The sequence below is a fragment of the Rhagoletis zephyria genome, unplaced genomic scaffold, assembly GCF_001687245.7.
Source record: "Rhagoletis zephyria isolate East Lansing unplaced genomic scaffold, Rhagoletis_zephyria_1.1 Rzeph_scaffold_03415, whole genome shotgun sequence".
Classification (NCBI taxonomy): domain Eukaryota; kingdom Metazoa; phylum Arthropoda; class Insecta; order Diptera; family Tephritidae; genus Rhagoletis; species Rhagoletis zephyria.
Window position 1 is genome coordinate 2,315 of NW_016160498.1, and position 21,699 is coordinate 24,013.

Below are 21,699 nucleotides of genomic sequence, written 5' to 3' on the forward strand. Positions count from 1 at the left end.
TAACACAGTAGGCCTAGTGGTTGCAAAGAATATCGCGCATAAATATGTACATACATACATAGCTGTTAACAGCGTAGATACTATCTACTTAAAGCTTTTTGTCAACTAGAGCAAGTGAAGGTATCAATGTGAAGCAATAAAAATGCAACAAAATGCAACAATGAAAAATATTAACAAATAAAAAACGAATAAAAATTATAACGCAAAACTGATTAAAGCAGCTGATCAAATGTAAAACTAAAGTGAATCAATGAAAGAGCAGAACAATTTCGCGTCTTCAAAATTCCGCATATTTATAAAAAAAAATTTACGAATGACATGCATACATATGTATGTACATACACATGTGTTTATACGAGTATTTTTAAATTTAATTTTTGTTTTCATTTTATTTTGTTTGTTTCGTTTCGTTTTGGCACACAGCCAGCGGATAAATGATGATCTTCATCTTCAGTTTTATCTGCAAGTGTACACGTACCTACATATTTAAATAAAAAACAATTTTGTATGAAATAATTTTTCATATGGGCGGTTTTGTTGCTTAGCGTTCAGATAGCTGATGCGGCATTGACGAGTCAGCGTTAGGACAGCTGTCGCAGAAGGAAGTAGCACTGAATACAGTGGTTGTGATTGAAAATTAACAAAGCGAATAAGTGAAAAAGTATAGTGAAAAACAAAAACAAATATATGTACATACATATGTAAATGTAAATAATTAAAAATTAATACAACAGGTGTGTTTGTGCGTCAACTACCAAAGACCAAAGACCAAAGACAATCTGAGTAAGCGAAAAAAAAAAATTGTGAAAATGTGCACCTTTTGTTGATGAGCGAAATCGACGAACAGCTGTGTGCTAGCTAGCAAATGTTCATCGCCTACTCACGACCAACGGGCTGATCGATCACTCATACGCCCCTTTGGTACCTTTGCATAATGTCTGAATTGTTTATGGACATGCAGCAGTGCCGTACGGCTGCCTTGCTGACAAATGCAAAACAACACAAAAGCAAGCATAGATTTGACAACGACAACAACAACGATATTTATAGCAACAACAACAAATGCAGTTTCAGCAGCTCTAGAACACCTGATACAAACTGCTCATCACAACGTTCAACAACAACTGGCGACACGCCCGCCTTCGACGCCGAGGAGGGTAACGATGAAGTGGATGATGAGTTCGCGAATGTGTTGAGTTTACAGCTGCGAAAACCTAAGCATTGGCGTTGGGAGCTGAGTACAGCGCGTTCATGCGCAAATATAGCGCTGCCACGCATTCTGCTCTACGACCACAAAGGTCAGCTGTTGGTGGACGCGAATAGCCAGTTGGAGCAATGCTACAAACAGCCGCAAAATGTGCAGCCACGAAACGAGATGCGTCGAAATTCAATGCAGCCTGCGTCTGCGACTCAGCCACGCGCACGTAAGCGCGCCAACAAAGCGGCCACTACGAATTTGGCGCAATCGATAAGAAAAGCTTTGGATCGGCAATTCAGCGGTTTGCAAATACAAGAGGCCACACCCTCACCTGCATGTACACACACCTGCAGCGCGGCAACAACACCCACAACTGAGCAAAATTCCACGCTATCTTCAACCATTGACTTTTACACCAATGATCTGCCGGACTACAAGCTACAGCGCCGCGCCAATTCACTGAAAGGCGTGCGGTTTAAGGTCAACGACGATGCGAATGTAAATTGTGATGCTATCGCCAATAAAAGCATACACAATTCGTTCAACCTCGCCGACTTGCCAACACCGCCGTCTACGATTACGACCACTACCACGCCCACCAATTCTTCATCGTCCGGCCCGCGCGAAAAGCGTCGCTATCGACGCTCTCACAGCTCAGGCCGTTCACCAGCTACCTCCGAATCGATATTGGAACGTTTTAGCTTCAATAAGGGACGCTTCTCCTCGCCAGAATTTGCAGAGGAACATGAGGTGTACCACGCGCCGCGCTATTTTCTACGCACCAGCAAGGCGGGCACTTTGGTGGTGCAGCACGAAAGCTTTAGCCGCTATCGTCGTCGGCGTCGACTACGTAACTCATCCACGGAGAATGGGCAAAGCACGACAGGTAGTGGTTCGAAGAGTTCACTGAAAATGTCGGAAAGTGGGTCGCAGTGCCAGCTGAAAACAACGAATGTAAATGGAGCAGTGGGAGAGCGGCCGTGCGGCAGCCTGTTGAATATGGCCGAGCAGCAGAAAACGCTGGCGAAGCGTAAAACTGTGTTCCCTGTGCGGCGCTATCGCAGTGACGGCAATGTGCTGCTACACCAGCGAGTGTCTAGTTCAGGTGATGAGCAAGTGAGCGAGCGAGAGGATGATCGTGTTAGAGCGCGAGAAAGAGCAAAAATGCAGCAGTCACCGCGCAAATACGTCAGCCATAGAATACCGAGCAAAAAAGGTGAGTGGGCGCGTCCGAACATAATATACATTCTTTAATTTTTGAATACACAATTAGGTTTTATTAGTATTTTACAACGTTTATTTGTTTACCCAAAACGAAATAAATAGTTTTTAATTGTCTGCATGTTTATACATATAGTTATTCCTATAATTTTCATTTCAGAACTGGTTACAATCGATCCAGAAAATGGTGTACAGCCAGGCGCTGTTAGCACAGAGTCAAGGTGATGGGCAATGCTTGCCCTGGGACGGTTGAGTTCATCTACCTCAACATCACGTACGTATATATGTAAGTATATAAAGTACATACATGTGCACTGAATTAGGAACGAAACATTTATTTTATTTATGTTTTGTGTGATTTTTTATTATTTACATACATGAAAGTGAAGAACACGAAAAACAATCTAAGAAATTTGTTAGCTTTAAAGTTAATTGTGATTAAAAATTTAAGTTAAATACATATGTAAGTATGTATGTACATACGTTTGAAAAATATAAGCACTTCAATACAATAAATTCCCTTATTTACTTTTGCCAATTCACATTTTTCACATTTTTAGGTGAAAGAACGACTTGCGATTCATCAGGAATTGACTTGAACGGATATTAAAAAAGTTCGTCCAAATTTCGTTCCCCATAATTTCCTTAAAAAGTGTTTAATCCTATCTTATACTTCGGCTGGTTGTTGAACTAGTTTCTGTTTCATTTCGTGGGCGGTGATACATAGGCCTTCAGAATCTCCAAGACAATTTATTCGTTTAATTCCAAGATCTAAAAATATCTTTTGCATTTGTGAACAAAGCAGTTAATGTTGTCTTCTCATGTTCAAATACCTGCTTAAGGACGTATCAATATCTGCATCTCTAGGTTAGATTAGGCTAGGTTGCTGGCTGGCAGTAAAATGCCTCTCATATTCGAAGATGGCATCCAATGTGATTCCAGAAACATTTACGACCCATGAGAAGTGCATTTACGTAATACTGAAGCATATTGTCGTTTCCTTAGCGAATTTTAGTGGACACTTTGGTCCTTTGTCCATTTGCTGAATGTAGGCACTGCAACTGTATCTCTTCGAGTAATGCGAGTCCTTGCCTGCTGTAAGCTGGACACTCGAAAATCAGTAAAATTAGTCTGTATGTCATATGCCACGCCAACTTTGTAATTGGTTAACATTGCTGGATTAGAGGAATTTATATCTTTTAAACCGGCGTATGTTTCATTGAAATGGAGCGAATGGTGCCCAAAAAGGGGACTCAAAATATTATTTTGGCTTATTTATATATAGGTATGAAAGCAGAGCCTAAATGATCACTTCACTATCTACATATCGATGGTCAAACATTGACAACTCACAACTGGCAATTTTCCGAAATTGAGTTAAATACATATACACAAAAAAAAAAAAAATGCTAATAAAAAAACTCAATTTCGGAAATCGGAAAAATTGCTAGTCATCGGTTGTCAATATTTTGGTCGTTTGGCGGGCAAATACACCGGCTTGGAAGATACTGCAATGATCTGATAGATTAAAAGACCTGTGCATTTCTGATTCATTGTAGTATACTGCTGATCTTGATTTTGCTTCAATTTTAGCTATTCCCTTTCAACTCTACGACCTTCCTCTAACCGTCAACGTGTAATGGACCTTCTAGAAAATGTTCGAAACTCTGTACTACGTAGACTATTCGCTGTGACCATACGATCTGAATCCAAGCTACCCCAAGGTATAATGGCTAGAGGCACTTCCAAACGCTATCTTCTAATTAGAGCGCCGCTTCAAAATTGGCATTTTTCGTTCACAATTCACTGGAGCCTTAATTTTCTTAAACTCAATTTGATTAATTTTATTTTTAACGAAAGTTAATAAAATTAGCAAGAGACCAGTTGAGTCCGATTTTTGAATTTTGAACCACTGTGCGCTGGCGGTTTGGTTCTCAGAGCACATTTTATACTGATCAATGCGAGTCTAGATGTACTCTCCCAAATTAGCTTAATAATCAGCGACATGGTTTAGAGCGAACCCATTCTGAAAATTTTTGATTATCATTTCGCCGCTTCTTTAACATTTTTGGGACTCCATGGCATAAGAGCAAAGGAGCGCTTTAAGGAAAGAAAGCTAATTTTACTTGAATATCTCGCAACGCAAATCTTACCTTAAGAAACGTTCATCATCACTGGACTCGGCGTTTGTCGTCTGGTGATCTGCTCGACGGTATTTATTCGAAAGTAGCACATTGTAATTTAACAGCCCGATTCTGTAAAAACTGACAGCGTTGCTTGTCAGTGCTGCCATGTCAGAGATGTTGTCAGTTGAAAGCTCCCCTGCTATTCTAGTTCGATGACTGAAAAGCTGAAAGCTCTTTAAACTCAAAGTGTGTTTGCATTGTTCACCTTTGCGTTCAACATTTGCGTTCAACTCAGCGCAGGGTTGCACGAAAAAAAAGTTGAATGGCTAAAAATATCAAAATATGAAAAAATATCAAAATATTCGCCATAAAAGGGTGTTTGCATTGTTCAACTTTGCATTCAACTTTTGGTTGAATGGCCTTTCAACTAATCGCTTTCAACAAAGTTGGTCGCCAGCCAACATTTAGCCATTGAACTTTTTTTTCGTGCAACCCTGCGTTGAGTTGAACGCAATTGTTGAACGCAAAGTTTAATAATGCAAACACTGCTTTACCACGCAATGAAAGGCAAAACAGCTGACTGGTGAGTTAAGTCAAACAGATGGCAACTGAGAAGAAGTAAGTTTGTTTACATATTTTATGTAACAAAATACTTAAAATGTGTTATTATTTTGATAGTGTGATAAAAACTTCTTTATTTTCTTTTCTTTTGAAATATTATGTGTGCTACATATAAATGAATGTAGGTGCGTAAAGTTTGAACGGAGTTCCAAGCAGGCAAAAACAATCCAAAGGAGCTGCGGCATATGCAATTGCTTTGGGAGGAGGTAGCACAAGGGCTGAATTGCTTAAATGATCCAATACGCACGGCAATCAAATGGAAAGAGGTTATATATACATACACTGCCGGAACAAACTATTGGCACAGCAAATTTTTCACAATATATGCAACAATTTTCATTCTAATATTTTTCTGCTAATTTCGTATAAAAGTATAGTTCATACTACAACAACATAAAAATATAATTCCTAAACTTTGTGCAAAACTCACGAAAATGCAGCAAATTTTCATGAAAATTTTCAACTTTTTAATCAGATTTTTTAGAATTTTTTTGAGTATGCAGATTTGTAGCGCAATTTTATTATAATAAAGTGGAAGTTTTAAGTAGCTAGGAATTACCGTGGATTTTTGGCAATTTGTTTTCACGCAGTCTCTTCTATACACAATATTTTTTACTTTATATGGAAAAAATGCAAAACATCTTCAACAAAAAAAAAATTCTCAAAAATCAACACGATTTTTTACTAACTCCGAACTTGCATTTTCTTTACTAGAATTTAATGGGCTGCAAAATTGCATACTCAAAAAATTTTTCAAAAATCTGATTAAAAAGTTGAAAATTTTGATGATTTTGTGCGAGTTTTGCACAAAGTTTAGGAATTTTATTTTTATGTTATTTGTTGTTGAATAAACCATTTTTTTGTACAAAATTGGCGGAAAAATATTAGAATAAAAATTGTTGCATTTTGGAGATGCCCAGCCCTAGTGTATCACTCTATTTTTTCATTTTATCAATTTTTTCTTTTTTTTCCTGGGCTTTCATAGCCAATGCATAAATTAAAATTTCTTCCTCCATAATTTCACAAATTTCAAAAATGAACACAATAAACAGCTGTCAGCACCTTTTCTAGAACTGACAAGAATGTCAGCAAAACAAGCTTTTGTTAGAGCGCTAGAATAGCGAACAATGACTAGCTGTCATGAAAGTGACTGTGGTGAACTTGTCAGTGATGCGGAATCGGGCTGTAAGAACTGTGGCTTTGTAGTATGGCGCCATCAATGTGTTTGGACAAGAAATTAAATTCGCCTAAAAATATGCCAGAATTTATTTTATAAACTGTATGAAACAAAATAGCGTTCCCGGTGGGAAATCAACCTTAATATGTCGAAACAAGTTAACAGAAATAAAAAATGGTCCGATCTGCGAAATTTTTACATGAATTCTAAGACAATTCTTTCGCTGAGGCCGAATATAATACAGTAGAACGGGTTTTGAATTTTATTAAGTTTCGGTTATTTGAGATTTGAGAAGAAGCTTAGTAGTCGATTAATCTCAAATAAAATACATTACTTTTAACATTTTAAAAATGCTAACAACATTAGCTATCCGGATTAGTAGTTTAGGAATATTAGTTTATTGATTTAACGAAATTTTTGCATAATTTTTAACTAAATTTCCAAAAAAAATTTACTTTTGGTGCGAACATCAAAAAGAAAAATGTTGTTTCATACCCATTTCTTTTTCGGACATCAGCCACTCAAAGAACTTCTGGATGTCAAGTTTCAAGCAAATCTGATATTTACAAAAAAAAAATACATTCGCCATATTTTAGACGCCATTTGAAATTTTTAAGAACCGATTTTAGATTAGTAATCACCGACCCCAAAAACTTTTTTTTTTGTTGTATATACATATCGCGCTGTTTTTCCTACAGGTATGTAGTATGTTAATCGCTATAAACAAAATTTATTTACATATAGGTAAGCTTATAACTGTATATATAAACCTAAACAAAAGTTGAATGATTTTAATACACATGTAAGTATCAACATATGAATGTATATATGTACAAATATTTATTTCAAAACAAAATCAAAACGGAAAACCAAAAACCTGTTATCAGTGATGAGATAGGAGACTTGTTTTTTCTGTTATAAAATATGAAGGAAAAGTTTTGCGACTAATCTCTAAAGCGAGTATTCCGGGATTAGTCCCCGTGGGGTAGAATTTGGCATTAATTCTTCACAACTAATCTCATACGTGTACTATTGGCGATCAATTAGTCTCGACTTATCACTTATGCGATTATTTGGAGATGGATTACGTTAGCCTCTAAACCGAACTTCAAAGTAGAAGGTTTAAAATGTTTCTTTGTTTTTTTTTTTTACCTGAAAACAGTATACAATTATCTTTTTAAAAAAGTTTTAAATACACATATTTGGTGTGCTTGCAGCAAGGAATCCATTTTCATATTGTTTTTTTTTGTAGAAAAAAATAAAAATACCAATATTTCACTATCCAAGGTAAATTTTGCAGGTTTAATTAAATGAAAATTCACCTTGACCTCGCGTACTGTTTTTAGCGCAAAAAAGGAAAAAAAATTAAAACTTCATATTTTTGAATATAATTTTCGGAGCAAAGGTATTTTTTATCCAACGAGAGTACTGTTCCTGATTTCTCCATTTAAAAAGCTTAGACGTATTATTAGAAAGTAATAATCATCGGACATATTCGAACAAAAGAGAACACTTCATTCCATATGAAGATATAAGAAGTGGTATAGCTTTTATGTATATTCTTTTGAAATTGATCCCGGAGTCATCCCAGATTCGTCGAATTTTTGCGGGGTAAATATCTACTCAATCCAAAACATACGCATATACAAATCTTGATTACTATTAAAAAGTACTCTCATGTAGATATACATATGTGTATATATTTCAGTATTAAAGGCAATCATATAAAGAAAAAGAGAATTCAACGCGTTCCTCTGATAAGGCTTACGAGTGGTCAATCCAAAAAGTCTAGAGCCCCGCCATTTAGTTAGAATCATTAAACAAATGTATCAACAACTAAAAATACTAAGCAGATAGAATTTTGTTTTATAATTAATTAAAAGCCTTAAAAATCAATGCCATAAGAACGATGCAGCTATTTTACTATATATTTTTACTGGCTTCAATTTGTCTTTGCGGCATCGTGCATTTTCAGCAACCCTCAGTGGCACAGGCAAAAGTAATATTTTACACTAACAAAAACCAAACCGATGAAAGCAGCATTTTCGCTATACATCGACGGCGATGTCGCTATGTTATGGATCATCTTGGTCGTTGTCGCAATGTGAGCAGTCGTCGTCAGTTTGTGTTTTAGTAGAGATCAAGCATAATTTACACTTCTCTCTATTTACAGTTTGCATAAGTGTCAACTGTTGCCGTGTTCAAGAAGGAAGTATCTGAAGTTATGTGCTGTAAAATCTAACTCTATTTTTACTCGTTTTATATATGTATGTATGTAATTAACAAATTGTGGATGCAGATAAAGTTGGCGAATCGCAGAAATAAATGATGAAATACCTAATATCGAAGTTTGTGAAATTGTGGAAAACAAGGGAGTATGTGCAAATAAAAGTGTTATAAAAATGTGGCAAATTTCAAGCGTTCATAACTTCGTGCACAATGACTCACTTGCGTTGGCGGAATTTCACCGCTCAGCGAAATATGCGGTCAGAAAAGATAACAGAGTGTTAAAAAAGAAAAAAATCATTTTTTGTTTCCAAGTTTGTTTAATAAATACCGCCGTCAAGCCTATGAGGTGCCGGTCACGTTGTTGGTGTAAAGCCTTCAACAAGGTTTGTCTACATCGATCACGTTACTAACAGGGGCCGGTATACAAATACATATGTATATACGTATTTACCCTGCAAAAAATGCGAAACATCTGGGGTGTTATTAAGAGCAAAGGAACAGCGACTATAACCATTTTCAGTTTTTTTTATATAGAATTAACTGTTATTTTTTTTAGGACAACTGTTATGTTCGTACTTGTTTACTTATCCGTTCGATTTCAAAAATTAAAACAAAGGTGCTAAGGAGGCTAAGCACAAAGTGTATACCAAATTCAGTCGAGAGCAGTGAAGTAAAGTTAAAAATTTTTGGCTAAAGAGTATTTGCATATATCAATTTAAAATAAATATTGATGAATTCCTTAGCTACATTGCTCAAAAAACTTGAAAGTCAGGTACATAAAAAATATAAATTCAAGCCGTATTTTTTTAATTTCCTAACTTCGGCAATTTGTATGAAATTGCATTAGGTGAGGTCTCATTTTATTCGAAATAAATGTTTTTTTAGACAAACGTCACTTATTTGGCCACTTTGATAGAAATTTTTGAAATAACCGATGGTCAAATTTGAAAAATTGAGAAAAATTTACCCAATGGAAACTCCCAACAAACCAAGTCTCACATAAATATTTATTTATTTATTTTTAAGTTCTATAAATCCCCTTTTCAAAACATATTTTTGGGTTTTAAAATCGTATGAAGACTAGTCAAGCTGCGTGTAGATAGGTGCATCAAGTACGAACATAACGGTGGTTTTTTCACGTTTCTCGTTGTTCTCGACACTCGGGTGTATTTCGTAAGTTTTTTTGTTTCTTGTAGCACCGTGTTATTGCTTGGAGACTAACTCATCTCCAATTTGCTCGTAAGGGATGAGTCGGGGCGTGCTTGAGGTCAAATAATACCCAATTAATCCCCATCTAGGCTTATCCGGGAATAATCTCTTTAGGGATTATGCGGACAATGTTTCGCAGGGTATTCATATAAAAATTATATAATATAATGATAGTGATAATGGTAATGGTAATAAAAATGGAAATCTTAACGATACGAGTAGTGGTAATTTTAAGGTACTGGTAATGGTGATGCTAATGGTAATGGTAATGTTAAAGGTACTGGTAATGGTAATGTTAATGATAAAGGTCGTGTTCACGGTACTGGTAATGGCAATGGTAATTTTAACATAATTGTAATGATAATGATACTGGTAGTGGTAATGGTAATGCTAATAGTAATGGTAATGATAATGATACTACTAATGGTAATGTAGTTACTGTACTTGTAATGGGGTAATGGTAAGGTGATAATGGTAATGTGGTAACGGTTTCTGCAAATTACCTGAATGGTGGTAATGATAAAAATATAAAAAAATACGACTATAAGTATGATATGTATACATATGTATGTAAATATTATTTGCCAGAGTTGGGCAAGAAAGAGCTAAATAAGATTTGTTTTTGTTGTCACCATGACAAGCTAAAAAATGGAACAGCACCTCTAAATCATGCAATCCTACTAACAAAATGACTGCTCGTTATTCCGCCCATGATAAAAATATAGTAAGGTAGAACCGCTGAGAGTCACTTTTAAAATTCTTGACGTTTCCAAACAATTTAATTTTTAAATTTACTCACAAACTCACACACACATTTTCATTTTCAATCTCAAGCAACAACAATTTCGTACAATTTCAATTTTTTATTTTCACTTTTATATGATTTTAAAATGTTGGCAAACTTCAAAAAAAAATCATGGCCGACAAATTGAGAGAACGGTTATACCTTGCTATGTTTTTATCATGATTCCGCCTATTGAAACATTTAACAAAAGTCAACTTACCTTTCTTTCAAATTTTGCATAAAAATCAAAAAAATATACATATATATTTTCAAATTTTATTGTCAGTGAAAAAAAGAAATCGATTGGTACATATGTATCACTTAGTTGTAGCACATTTCCTTCATAGTGAATTTTTCAATGGCAAGTTTTCATCAATGACAGCTATGTTCGATCCCTGCAAATTTCGAAGAATAACAAGCAAAAGAGGTAAAATAGTATAAATGTCTCAAAATGTAGAAATTAATCACACAACTGCAAGTCAGTATGCAAATATGACAAGCACGTAATTTATGATTTATACCCATAGATTGTATGCTAACGGGTGATTTTTTTGAGGTTAGGATTTTCATGCATTAGTATTTGACNTCGTTAGTAAGTCTATTCATGATGAAATGTCAAAGCATACTGAGCATCTTTCTCTTTGACACCATGTCTGAAATCCCACGTGATCTGTCAAATACTAATGCATGAAAATCCTAACCTCAAAAAAATCACCCGTTATAAGTGACTTAGATGAAATATTTGCCAGTCACTTTTGTGTACATAAATATATTATTAATCGTATTTTCATTGTTATTTACATAGCATGTGACATACATAGATGACGTATATCATTGGCAAGTAATGTGAAATTCAGATCGCATTTAATATCTAAAAATAGTGCCTTTCATCTTAATTTTGAAATATATCCAGTTCCGCGTAATCCTTTCGGCACCTCTTAGTAGAAGCAGCCAATAAGGGAATATTATGGAGTTTAATTTTTGTTAGTTTTGAATTTTTATATAATGACAGAATTCTGATTTAAATCAGTATCCGCACCACAAAATTTTTAGAAATATAATAACCCCCTCTCCCAATCGATTTGACGTCACGCGTCCGCCAAAAAAAAATATAACTACCATTATTTCCTATAACGACTATACATTTTTATTTCGCGTAATCTCTAGAATCTAAATATGTTTTCTGTATACTACTTACTCTTTGAAGATAGCATTTTACGTGCTAGGACTCAATACAATTTTAAACGATTTACTTACTGCATTCAGCAAGTCACATTTTTATAGTAAATCTTTTTTAATCACTAAAAATTCACAAGCACACATACATACATTGTCGTATGTAGTCACAGTGGATTTCCCACGCCGTTGATCACGTTTTCTTCACTAATTCATTACTTGTTATTAGTCATGTGCTGCTTACCAATAATTGGTTAGGTTTTTGGTAACAGCACTGGCAGATCCATCATCAATACTTACCTATATTGACAGCTCTTCGCATGATAGTTTCTCTGGATTTAAAACCAAATAAAATACGTTCGCTCGCTTAGAAACTCTCAATTCTGCTCTCATGCGATAAGGCCATATCTGCAAAGTTTGTGCATTTCTAAGAACAGTTGTTTGGTTGTATCGTCATGGCCCATCCTTTTCTTTTAATTGAAGAGCTCAAATAACGCCAGTCTAATTAAACAATACTTAGCATGCAATTTGCATATGCGATTACGTAGAAAAGCGGATGTTGAATGTATGCAAATATAGCAGGTGGTAATAATATTGTAAACAGGGTGTTTCACATACAAACGTAAAAAAATTGATTATTGATACTTTTATGGCTACAAAATGCAGAAGATGAAATATTAGTTTCCTCTATTTAAATACATTTTTCACAGAATATGAGCCAATGCCTAAAAAAGTTTTTTTTTTTCAAAATCAGCCGTTTAGAACTGGAATCGATTTTCGATTCGGCTTTTATTCCGAAATTCAAATAGCGGTTGCCCCTCGCCAGCTAATGGCAAACTGCCGGGAGAACATACATATGTATATGTATATGTGTCATGAAATCGCTTCCCATACAAATTATCTGCAAGTTCGAGACGGTGTACAAATGTATCTAGGTGTTCTTATTTGTGTGAAAACCAGAGTTGATATTTTAAAAACAATTGCAAATTTTTTGATTTAAAAAATCCAATTTTTAGATTTTCGGTAAAATCAAAATATCCATTACTTTCTTTCTACCATACATATACCTCTGGAATTACTAAGATTTATTTATAAAAAATTTAGCCTAACACATACTGCCTAGTGCTGGGCCGATGCTCTCTTCTAATTTGTGATGTGTGGTCTGATGTTATCACATGAATGGATATTCCACTATCTGTGGAGTTTCCAGATATGTCGTTCATATAGTGGATTCTTTTTAAACAGAAAGATCAAGTGGAGAAAGACTTTGCTTCACTTTTCATTTCTAATCGATGCAAGTTGGCATTGAAGAGAAACGACTGGCGTGCTTTGTTGCACTCGGCCAAAATCGCATAAGCGGTTACAGTGCCAAATAAGAAGAAGAAAAAGAGCAGGAAATAATGTTACTCATACGCCATAAACGAGTATGTATTTCATTTTTAAAATAAGTAGCTCCACTAATGCAGCTTTACTCGATTAAGAAACTTTTCTCATGTTGCACATACGGACGTTTCTTTTAATATTTTTCAGTAAAAAATTACCATTTACAAAATGTTTACGGTACGTCAAAAGACGTTGAGTCACAGTTTTTACGGGTGAGAAAATTCTTTTAAAGCGATAGTGCGGTAAGATTTCTCAAACAAGTCTGAAAAGAAATTTGAAATTAGCCAATACACTCCATCTGCACTTTTCACAAAAATTAGATTCTGATATTACAATCCGCCTAAGACTTAACTGTGTTTGGTCATATTTATGCTGATTGTGTTAGAAGAATTTACTATTAATCTGCAAAGTTAGGATTAAGATCAGTGATGACAGGTAAGTCCCAGATGTGTTCTAATATCACCAAAATTGCAGATAGAGGGTATTGAATATAAGCCCTCGGTATGATACAAAAATGCGAGAATTTAGATTGCATGCATTTGTTTCCGTTTCTTGATATGCCTATTGCATTAATACAGGGCGTATACGTAATATTTCAAGTCTGATGCGGCTATGCCATATAGATAGTGTAGTATATGAGGTTGTTCAAACTTGCCTGGTTATCAGGTTATCTGGTTAAAAATTATTATTGTGTAGTGTATTTTATTATTGTAAACTGAGTAAAAAATCAAACCACATAATGTGATAACCAGGCAAGCGTGAACAACTTCAATATATTTGATTTTAAAGTCACATTTTCTATAAATAATATTAACCAATTGAGGTCTTCTTAAACACTGCACCATTTCCAAACACCCTATAGGCGAACTTATCTTACTTATGTACAATTATCAAACAAGAAAAAAAACACACCAAAAAGATAAAGAATACACTTCTTATCAATATGTGTCGATACACAAGATAGCTAGGGAAAAACATGTCTACATTTAACGCTCTCTACTCAACCCTTTTGCCATACTTCCGAACTACAGCTGTGATTGCAGCTGGCCAACAACAACAATGCATCCACCTTCGTTTCGCTATCATTGTCGTTCACTGTTAAAGGGGCGTCTTAAGTAGCAGCACGAGAAATCATTTATAATCAGTTAAAGACCGGCATTCGCTGTGAAACAGTTAAATTGTGACTTGTACAAATTGGGAAAGCCTAAATAAATACATATTTATAGCAGCTACATATTAAAGTGGAGTAAGGCAAAAAAAAAGAGCGAAATAGTAAAGTGACTGCATGCACAAGTGTTCTATAAACTTGCATAAATAAATAGCTAATTAAAAATCATCACACACAACACTTAAAATTGGATGTCTGCTCAGTTAAATTGCAACTAAACATATTAAAAAAAAAAATGTTTTCGAAGTTATTGCAATTGTCTGTCTGTACGTTGTTAGTGTGCACCTTGCTGGTGGTAAGCATGCCAACTGAAACGGAAAGCCGGCGTGTCATCTTCTATGCGCCACAACGCATACAAATTTTCACGTCACAGATTTTATCGGCGCGAGCGAAAGAAAAACCCTGTGCGAAGTGTCATATGCGAGATCATCGCGGGATTTGTCGACGTCTGCTGTCATTCAATAGTAGTGAGTGTTTGTTTCTTTTGCTTTTATCACATACATACATACATATGTGCATGCGTACGTATGTATGTATGTTATTTAAGCGAGAATTCTATTCCCACTGCTTGGGGAATCCATAAACATAAAATGTTTTCATAATAATACTGCGCCTATCGTCAAGCAAAAAAACCTTTGCTCTTTGCTCATCTATCTAATCTTATTGTTAAATTTTTGTTTTTTTTAATTGTTGTGCTTTTACTTTGCAGATGGCATTAAATGTTAAATTATTGCTGCGGTAATTTCGCTGCGTCAATGGAATCTCCTTTCCTGTTCTTGTGAAAAAAGCGAACAGGGGTCGGTGCTTGCGTGTTTGTCTGACATAATCAAACACTGATTATATTTACATATAAGCTGTACTAATTTATTCTAGATTTAAATGAATATGTAAAATATTTGAAGAGTTTTAGACAAAAATACAAATGAAAAATAAATAAGTGAAGAAAATCAATAGAAATAAATTATAAACAAATACCATTTAAATCCAAAAAAATGTAGTCTTTTTGCAATTCTGGCATTAGTTGCGAACTAGAATGGATTTATTTACTTTTATTTATTGACATATATATTTTTGTTTTATCTTGACACCTCGCCGCTGTAGCCGAGTGTGCTAAGTGAAGTTTGGCTTATCTCATTTAAGAGTTACGGGTTCGAATCCTAACTCGGACGAGTAATGTCAAAATTTATAGAAATTTTTTTCGCAATTTCTAAAAGCAACAACCTACTTACGAGTAGTACTCTGCCATGAAAATGCTCTTAAAACCCCCATTTCGTTCGGATCCAGAATTAAAGTGTACGTGCCTCCATTTTAAATAAGATTGCCTGCGCCAATTAATAAGAAGAAAATACCTAGCGGCCGTCGATTTTCTAGTGGCGGTCTCCCATCGGCAGCCAATGGAAATCGTATCGGTAGATAATGAAAGAAAACGCGGCCCTTAATCACGCTTAGGCATTTATATGTTAAACAAAGTTAATTACACTAATCTTAGAATTATTTTTGCATCGAATAATAGGACCCCAAAAACCTTTTTCAGAAAATGGCCAGAACGCTGTTCATAATAAAGAAGGAGAAAAACTGTTTAAAATTTTGTTGTTGCAAAGGTTGCTCTTTTTAACCTTTCAGTAGGTAAATTAAGGCTTTAAATTGAAATTAGCTAATTTGCTTCATTTTTTTTGTGCCCACTGTATAAATGGAGTATACAGCTAAGTGTAATTTAATATTTAATATTTTATACGAATATTAAAAAAAAAACTACTTACAAACTTTTTTAACACAACCTCAAGTTAAATAGTGATTTCTTAGACCCCTTCGGTCGTCAAGGGTTAAAATATTTTTTTTTTTTACAAAAAGTGTGGAAAATCATATGTCAGTCAATAAAAAACGCAGGTTTATTTAAATCATCTACTTATTTAGTCGTAATTAGTTTTGGCCAGAAAAACAGGCATTGGGACCATAGTACAGTGATGGGCAAAATTCTATTTATTTATTTTAAACTAATAAGTACAAAGGGTTTGAGTTATATATGAATCGGTTAATTACCAAAGGGAATAGGTCAGAGTATTTCCTATATTTCCTAATTACAGAGTTTACAAGTCATAAATGTATTAACTTATTTTCACAGAACTAAATAAATACCCAGCGTAAAAGTGCCGAACTTCAACTCTAGATTGTGGCACCCCTTGTGTTTTTATACAAATGGAAGGACCTACAGTTTACGAATCGGCGAATGGATCTTATAAAAAGCATTTTCACGGTAGAAAACTTAGATGTTGGCCGAGCCATGCAGCCAAGGTATTATGGAGTGGTAGTATGCATCTCTAACCACTCAAGCAAAGCGACCGCCACAAAGCCAAAGACTGCAGCAAATATTCAAAGCAATCCGAAGAAAATCTTTGGAAGTTTGGGAAATTCTGAAAATTATGAAGCTTTTGTGAAGGCATGACAATTAAAAAGCAAAAACTACCGATAATTCTACTTTTTACTGAACCGTTAAGCATTTAGAAATCTACTTAATACATTCGCGTTGTAGTGTTTAGCTTGCCTCTAGTACTTACTTGAGTAGTTAGCATTTCTTAGATATTTTAATTATTTTTACTTGAGTTTTTGATTGTTTTCTACTTTAGTATTTAGGCATGCCTAAACTGCGAATGCCGCAATTTTTTTGTTCATTTAATTTTTGAATGATTCAATAATCTTTGACTGCATAATCCAGTTATAAATTTTATGAAACATGCGACGTAGAACTGAAAGCGGAAAGTTATGACTCAGAATGTTGCGACCGCTGTGGTGTAATGGTTAGCTGTGCATACTATCATTCTGCAGGCCCTGGGTTCAAGCCCAGTTTTCGATAAAATAAAAGAAAAAAAGAAAATATAAAAAAACTTTTCTAAGAGCGGTCGTCCCTTGGCAGGCAATGGCAAACCTCCAAGTATATTTCTGCCATGAAAAACAGCTTCTCATAAAAATATAATCGCCTTCCAGAGTTGGCGTAAATCTGTAGGTTGTTCCTCCCATTTGTGTGACAACACCAAGGAGCAGGCCACAAATCGGAGGAGAAGCTCGGCCAAACATTAGAATATTATATAAGCGCCAATCTGTTATTATTATGTAGCTATATTTGGCCTTTAATATGTGCAAGTAGTTGAATGTCAATCAAAAGACAAATTTCAAAACAAAGAAAATATAATACTGAAAATTTTTCACTGCAATACTTAGGTTTGTACTATGTATATATATGTGAATATATATGTACCTGTTTTTTAATATTGCTGAGTTGCTTGTTGTATTTTTAGCGATGATTCTTATGTAGTAATTCCACTAGTTTTTATTCAAATTTAGCTGCTTAGAAAAAGATACTTAAATGTATAAAAAAATTGGTATTTCCATTCTATTTTTTTCGGTTTGTATAACAGTAAATTTTGCTCTGTACTCGGCCCAAACATGCTCCCTCAGCATGGAGTAGCTGGGTAAAAAGGAAACGGATTCCCATCTGACCTTCAGGAGAAAATTTCACCCATTTCTGAATTTCGATATCTTAGGAAAGTTTTCTTAGGTAGGTTTTAAAATTTATCTGCGCTTTAAACACAAATTTTTTCTCAAAAAAAAAAAAAATGTACTTACAGTAGTACGAGGAAAAAAGGCATTTTACTTCGTAATAATTAGGCGAAAGCTGGATTTTTGCCAAAGTTGTAACCTGCAACAGAGCTATGCATTTTTCGACATTTTTGTTTTTTGTAATGCTTGTGGTAGCGCACGATGCTTCAGCATATATTTTCAAAAACTTCCGCGCTAACAGGCATGAACTTAATCAACAACAGATACTTTTTTTTCTACACGAAGAAAGAACGCTAGTAAAAAATTTTTAGTCCGCTTATTCCGAATATTTCCTTCGTTGCAATTGCTCCTACTGTGTGAATTATTCCGAAACTAATGTAACTTTTCAATGAAAATAATATGTACTTTGCATTTGGCTTTATCGAAATGACTTTGCCAAATATGGTCAGAATTTCTGATAGTTTGGGATAAACAAACAAATTCTAAGGATATATTTTGAAACCGCAGGCTAATAATGACTATAATGCTATAAATACTACTCGTTTTTTCTTTGTCTCAATCTGGATTGTTAAAACATTTATTAATTAGTATTTTATTACATATTTAATCCTATTCACGTACATAAACTATTTGTATTTCAGATGTTTTTTTATGTATGTATGTATAGTTAGAATATAGTGAAGTATGCATGTATTTATTGATCATGACAAATATTCGGCGAATGACCAAATTTAGCTTTTTTAAACTACAAATGTTATCTGATCTTTCGAAGTTGATTAGATTATCGGTTAACTTGTAATTCAAAAATCCTATACATTTTTGGGACAGAAAGACATGACATGGCCCGCCGTTGATATGCCCACCAAATGCGCAAGTCATCAGCATGAATTTTATGAAGGATTAGCATAATATCTTCTTTGTCAGACTTGTAAGGCGGCCAGGCGCACAGTGGGAAGCAATCCATATAAAATGTGGGCAAAAATAGAATTGTGGACGGATTTAAATGAAAAGTCGCTTCTGAGTAAAATTGAGGACGCTAAATTCAAAAATGCAATTGGTTTTTGGATAACTTTCATACTTTCACTGTAAAGGCAGTTTGAAGTTGAAAATTTGGGTTCTTGTGGCTTTTACATAGGTATGTATATATAGTTCATTCTATTTTCAAAAGTGAGGTGTCAAATGACAGTGCTTAGCCTGTAGATGTGCAATAAAGTTTCTTACTTTTGAAAAGGGTTGCCACATGTTTAAAAATTTAAATTCACTTTAATTAAGGGAATAAGGTAGCTGAAATATGTATATCAATATGAATATCAGACAAATGAAAAAATTCGATATATTTAGCAAGAAATAAGTGGAGAGTAAAAAGATTCCTGAGTTAATTTAAGAGTCCACTAATTTAAAAGGAATGTAGTCAGAAAAAATCATTGATTGACAATGTATATATTTGTAATAAAATAACAAATACGATGGCGTAATCTTATGGTTTGACGTAATTATTATTTTAGTTTAACTAAATTCGATTTTAAAAACAGGTGGCAACCTTATTCGTAATATTTTTAAGCTAAAACCTTCTTAAACCTCTTTCGTCTTACTCCCTTATACCTATCTATTTCAATTACCCAATTTCTTTAATTCAAGTGGAATTTGATTTTTTAAACAGGTGGCAACTCTCTAGATGTAGCTAATACACAGTTCCATTGATACCCATATCTTACTAATTCATTTAACTCATAAAAAAGTTTTAATCTAATTTTTTAACAGGTGGCAACTCTCTAAAAAATAAACCTTCTATTGTCCACAGGGCAAGCTTTTTAATCTGACACTTCATTTTTGTAAATGGAACGAATCGTGCAGATCACTGACAAAAAATGAAAAAAATTATTTTATGCATTAGCAAAAAACGCATTAGTTCAGAAAGTGCAAAAAATGGGCAGGTTTTTATTTATTTTTTTGAAAGCTAAAAGCCCATACTATTTAATAAAATAATAAAAAATAACTTATTTTTACATATATTTTTTATTTTTATTTATAAAATTTAGCACTTTTTGAAATTTTGTCTAAAAGTTTTTATTTTTTTTGAACACCGCAGGGACACCCTGTTTAATTTTATGCCAAAATCTTAATTCCTGTAATTCTCTACTATATATATGGAAACAAGAAACGTCAAACCAATATTTTATTTCAAAGGATATATTTTTGAATTTTTTTTTGTGAAGAGCTTACACATGACTATGCTCTTATAAAAATTCTTAGTATAAAATTTGTCAACTGTAGTGGCTTCCTGGCGGCATTAATAAATTTTTTAGGGAAATGTCTGTTTAATTATTTTTAGGGAATAATTTATTCCTTTATTCTTTACAAAAATACCAAACAAGTTCACATTGCAGATAACGAATTTTTCGATTTTTGCCCACTTAGGCGGCACTGTGAGGCGTAGGGGTATCGCAGTATTTTACTAGCTCTGATTTGGTTTTACTAAATGTTATGTTATCTCAATTTTTAATAAATTTGACATTGAAAAAAAAAATGCAAAACTCAAACACATTTTTGGTAGGGTTTGGTTGGTTTTGGTAGAAAAAAAAAATTTCCTGTGACAACACTGGGTGTGAATGACTAGGTTTGCTTTTGCTAACACTTTTTTTTGCCTGCAAATATCATCTGCTACTCCGTTTTCTGAGCATGATTTTAGGCAGCTAAAAAAATTGCAAGTTATTCATGACTTCTGGGTATTTTAGATATGTTTGCATTCATAAATAGTGTTACTCGTGTGCGCGTAAATGTGTCATTATAATTACTTTGAGACGATAACTTTTAATTGTGATTTAGCGATAAGAAACATAACGTCATCGATTGTGGTTGTCGTCAAGCGCTGCTATTAAACCATCGACGCCGAAATTTCTTTGCGGAAATGAAGTTATTTGTAATTACTTTTCTATTGACATTGCAAATACGTAAGTAGCTACCGGTGAATACACATCCATATCCGTATATACTACATACGTGCATATAAATAAATAGTAATTATGTGTACATAGGTCGATTTCATTGTAATTTTTAAGAAGTTTTTTACGTCACATATACAATTAGTTTGCTGGAGTTCCAGTTATACGCGTAGTTGTGCGAAAATAGCATCAGTCTAGCAAACTAATGCAGAACTAGTCCACTTTCACCAATCACATAACCTAGTAGTAGGAATTGTTCAGACAATATTCCTGCGTACAGCATGAAATACTGACGAAAGGATTTTTAGACTGAAATGAGCAATATCAGATGGGATACGATTTTTGTGCGTTGGAGTAGACCTCACTAAGGATATCACGGGTTTTTTCGAATATTAGTACTGATCTTAAATCTTCTTTTGACCTGTCTTCTAACTTCGCGAATTAAAAGGCCCCAAGAATTTCAATCGCATTTTTCAACTATGTAAAATTTGAGCATGGAAATTGCTCCGCTGCTAAGTTATAAGCCGGTAGCATAAAAATGATAACTCTACGACCTTTTTGCGACCTTTTTAATAGGAAGTTAATATATTTTGCTTTTCTATTTTTGTACACGATTTTTGTAGGTTTTATAATGGCTATCTAGTTCGATAGATTTAGCTCTAGACTATATTTTTATATAGCCGTCATTGTGCAAGTATTGAATTGGTGTTTGTAGGTCATTTATTTGTTCAAAAGTTGAATTAATGATGCTCGTGACAGTTTCAACTGCTATCTCGTTACCTTTTATTCTCTGGTGAGAAAAGCACACATTTTCTATCAGCGAGGCCTTCTACAAGCGACCAGCATATCAATGGCTTTCCAGCTTCGAATGACTTTAGATGATAACTGTCGACGTAGTCGTTAACTTTCT

At 34.2% G+C, this 21,699-nt stretch overlaps 2 protein-coding genes across 2 annotated transcripts; both read left to right on the top strand.

Moving 5' to 3' along the window:
- Positions 1-556: 556 nt before the first annotated feature.
- LOC108368944 (uncharacterized) lies at positions 557-2,828 on the top strand. The gene is made up of 2 exons (XM_017623914.1): positions 557-2,414; positions 2,580-2,828. Exons 1-2 carry the CDS (start codon positions 935-937, stop codon positions 2,642-2,644), a joined length of 1,545 nt encoding a protein of 514 aa, XP_017479403.1. The 5' UTR covers positions 557-934; the 3' UTR covers positions 2,645-2,828.
- An 11,449-nt stretch (positions 2,829-14,277) lies between these two features.
- Positions 14,278-15,191, top strand: LOC108368945 (uncharacterized). The gene is made up of 2 exons (XM_017623915.1): positions 14,278-14,759; positions 15,002-15,191. Exons 1-2 carry the CDS (start codon positions 14,528-14,530, stop codon positions 15,016-15,018), a joined length of 249 nt encoding a protein of 82 aa, XP_017479404.1. The 5' UTR covers positions 14,278-14,527; the 3' UTR covers positions 15,019-15,191.
- The last annotated feature ends 6,508 nt before the right edge of the window (positions 15,192-21,699 follow it).

Bases quoted from the DNA above. Each gene is read 5' to 3' on its own strand.
- LOC108368945 (XM_017623915.1), top strand. From the start codon at position 14,528: ATGTTTTCGAAGTTATTGCAATTGTCTGTCTGTACGTTGTTAGTGTGC.
- LOC108368944 (XM_017623914.1), top strand. From the start codon at position 935: ATGTCTGAATTGTTTATGGACATGCAGCAGTGCCGTACGGCTGCCTTG. The intron at 2,415-2,579 runs GTGAGTGGGCGC...TTTTCATTTCAG, and splicing joins TAGAATACCGAGCAAAAAAG to AACTGGTTACAATCGATCCA.